This window comes from Kryptolebias marmoratus, linkage group LG11 (assembly GCF_001649575.2).
Source record: "Kryptolebias marmoratus isolate JLee-2015 linkage group LG11, ASM164957v2, whole genome shotgun sequence".
In the NCBI taxonomy this organism is placed as follows: Eukaryota; Metazoa; Chordata; class Actinopteri; order Cyprinodontiformes; family Rivulidae; genus Kryptolebias; species Kryptolebias marmoratus.
In genome coordinates, this window is record NC_051440.1 from 27,411,353 (window position 1) to 27,413,848 (window position 2,496).

At 48.4% G+C, this 2,496-nt stretch overlaps 1 protein-coding gene across 1 annotated transcript in view; it reads left to right on the forward strand.

The window, feature by feature from the left end:
• The first annotated feature begins 428 nt into the window (after nt 1-428).
• Nucleotides 429-2,496, forward strand: part of LOC108228576 (ran-binding protein 10-like) — an 11,712-nt gene continuing 9,644 nt past the window's right edge. Inside the window, exons 1-6 of the mRNA XM_017404160.3 lie at nt 429-622; nt 713-735; nt 952-1,136; nt 1,660-1,772; nt 1,865-1,973; nt 2,054-2,202. Of these exons, the coding sequence (XP_017259649.1) occupies nt 1,048-1,136; nt 1,660-1,772; nt 1,865-1,973; nt 2,054-2,202 (460 nt within the window). The 5' untranslated portion in view covers nt 429-622; nt 713-735; nt 952-1,047. The remainder of the gene's footprint in view (nt 623-712; nt 736-951; nt 1,137-1,659; nt 1,773-1,864; nt 1,974-2,053; nt 2,203-2,496) is intronic.

Sequence of the window (2,496 nt, forward strand, 5' to 3'; positions counted from 1 at the left end):
CCATGGGCTAGGGTTAGGGTTAGTTCTACCTGCCTGTCAGCAGACAGATGAAGTTAGTGACTAACAGCATCCTGTTCCGGTTCTGGTTCTGGTTCCTGTAAGGTGTGACTCACCAGTGTCTTTAAGGTCCTCCTGCTGGTCGTTCAGGCCGCTGCACCAAACACTGTGTGTGTGTGTGTGTGTGTGTGTGTGTGTGTGTGTGTTTTCATAACTTGCCCTGCACCAGCAGTCAGATGGGAAAATCTGAGTCGTTAAGTCAATGAGTAACTGTCTCCTCTCCTTCAGCTGAGACCTCGGTCCTCAGGTCTCCTCAGCTCAGATTATTATTTTTCTTCTCAGCTGTTTCCTGTTTGTCCTCCATGTTTGTTTGTTTGTTTTGTTTACCTGCATCTCTTCCCACAGAGGGTCAGTGAGGGAACATAAAAGCTGATCCTCGTCTTCCTCCTTCTTCCAGGATGGGACAAGCACTCGTACGGTTACCATGGAGACGACGGCCACTCCTTCTGCTCCTCTGGGAACGGCCAACCGTATGGCCCGACGTTCACCACGGGCGATGTGATTGGCTGCTGCGTAAACCTCATCAACAACACTTGCTTTTACACCAAAAATGGCATCAGTTTAGGTGGGTTGTGTCGAGTTAAATCGGGTCAGGCGCTTTGGTTTACTTTAAGAAGGTTTTAATTTTAACTCGGGATGTTCTTCACTCCTTTAGGTGTTGCTTTCACTGACCTGCCTGTAAGTACTCATATCACTAAAATAACTTGCTTGTTTTTATTTCTAATAATAAAAGTTGATTCTGTTGAAACTACATTTCCACACATTTTCATTACTTGAAGTGTTTGTTACAGTAAATGGATTTATCTAAGGTTGGTAAACTAATGCAGTTTGCTGTTTTAGTGATTTATTTAGTGGTTTAACTATCCTAATTATTTCCACCTGAACCTCCGGCAGCCCAACCTTTATCCCACCGTGGGGCTTCAGACGCCCGGTGAGATCGTAGACGCCAACTTCGGCCAGCAGCCGTTCGTCTTCGACATCGAGGACTACATGAGCCAGTGGCGGGCAAAGATCCACGGGATGATCGCCAGCTTCCCGATCGGCGACCGCATGGGGGAGTGGCAGGCCGTCCTGCAGAAGTAAGATTTTTTTTCTGCAGAGGTACCTGAGCTGCTGTTAGTTCTTTCATCATGAATGAGAATGACTCGCAGCTTCCACCACACCAAGTTCTACCTCACCGTGTGTCATTAATTCATTAATTGGCAGCGTTATTGACATTTCTGTCTTTCGTAAGGTCGCTTATCTGTGGCAGCCATCTTGATTCGGTTTGTCTCCAAAACTTAATCACGTGAAGATGTTCATTCAGCGATTCCTTCCTGCAGGCTTCATTCAAATTTGTCCCGTGGTTTATTAGATAACCTGCTAATTAATGGACAGACACACAACACACACAAACAGGCAAACAACATTATGTTCTGCTTTAAACCTTTGGAGATAAAAATCAGCCGAAGTCCAAAGAAAAACCCTGAAACTTCAGAAACTCTGCAGAATTATTCATGAAACCACTTTAAAGAGGACAGTTTGGCTGATTATATGATAAAAATGAGGACTGGATTGAGACTTTTGCACAGTTCTGTACCTAAAACATTGCGTTGTGTTTAGTATGGTGTCCAGCTACCTGGTGCATCATGGGTACTGCGCCACCGCGACAGCGTTTGCCAGAGCCACAGAGACCGTAATACAAGAGGACCAGACGTCTATAAAAAACAGACAAAGTGAGGAAACGAAGCAGAACCGTTCAGGACCGGTTCAATCCGGTTGCTTTGGTTTATCTCCGGTAACCTACTGGTTCTTTCTTGTTGGACAGGAATACAGAAGCTGGTTCTGGCAGGACGGGTCGGTGAAGCCATAGAAGCCACTCAGCAGTTCTACCCCGGCCTGTTAGAACGCAACCCGAACCTCCTATTTATGTTGAAGTAAGTCAGCGTGTTGCTGCGGCCACTGCCCAGAAACGGGACACTTCCTGTTCAGACTAACTCCGGTCTGCGGCCCCCAGGTGTCGTCAGTTTGTGGAGATGGTGAACGGAACAGACAGCGAGGTCCACTGCCTCACAGTCCGCTCGCCCAAGTCCCAGGACAGTTACCCGGGGTCACCCAGCCTCAGCCCCCGGCACGCAGCCAGCAACACACACCTGCACAGTGGAGGTACACAACAGACACAAACACACACCTGCAGGATCGAGGTACACACCACACACACCTGCACACACCTGCACAAAACACACACCTGGAGGGTGGAGGTACACAACAGACACAAACACACACCTGCAGGGTGAAGGCACACACACATCTTCAGGGTGGAGGTACACACACACACACACTTGCAGGGTGGAGGTACACACACGCACCTGCAGGGTGGAGATACACACACACACACACACCTGCAGGGGGAGATACACACACACACCTGCAGGGCGGAGGCACACACACACACACACA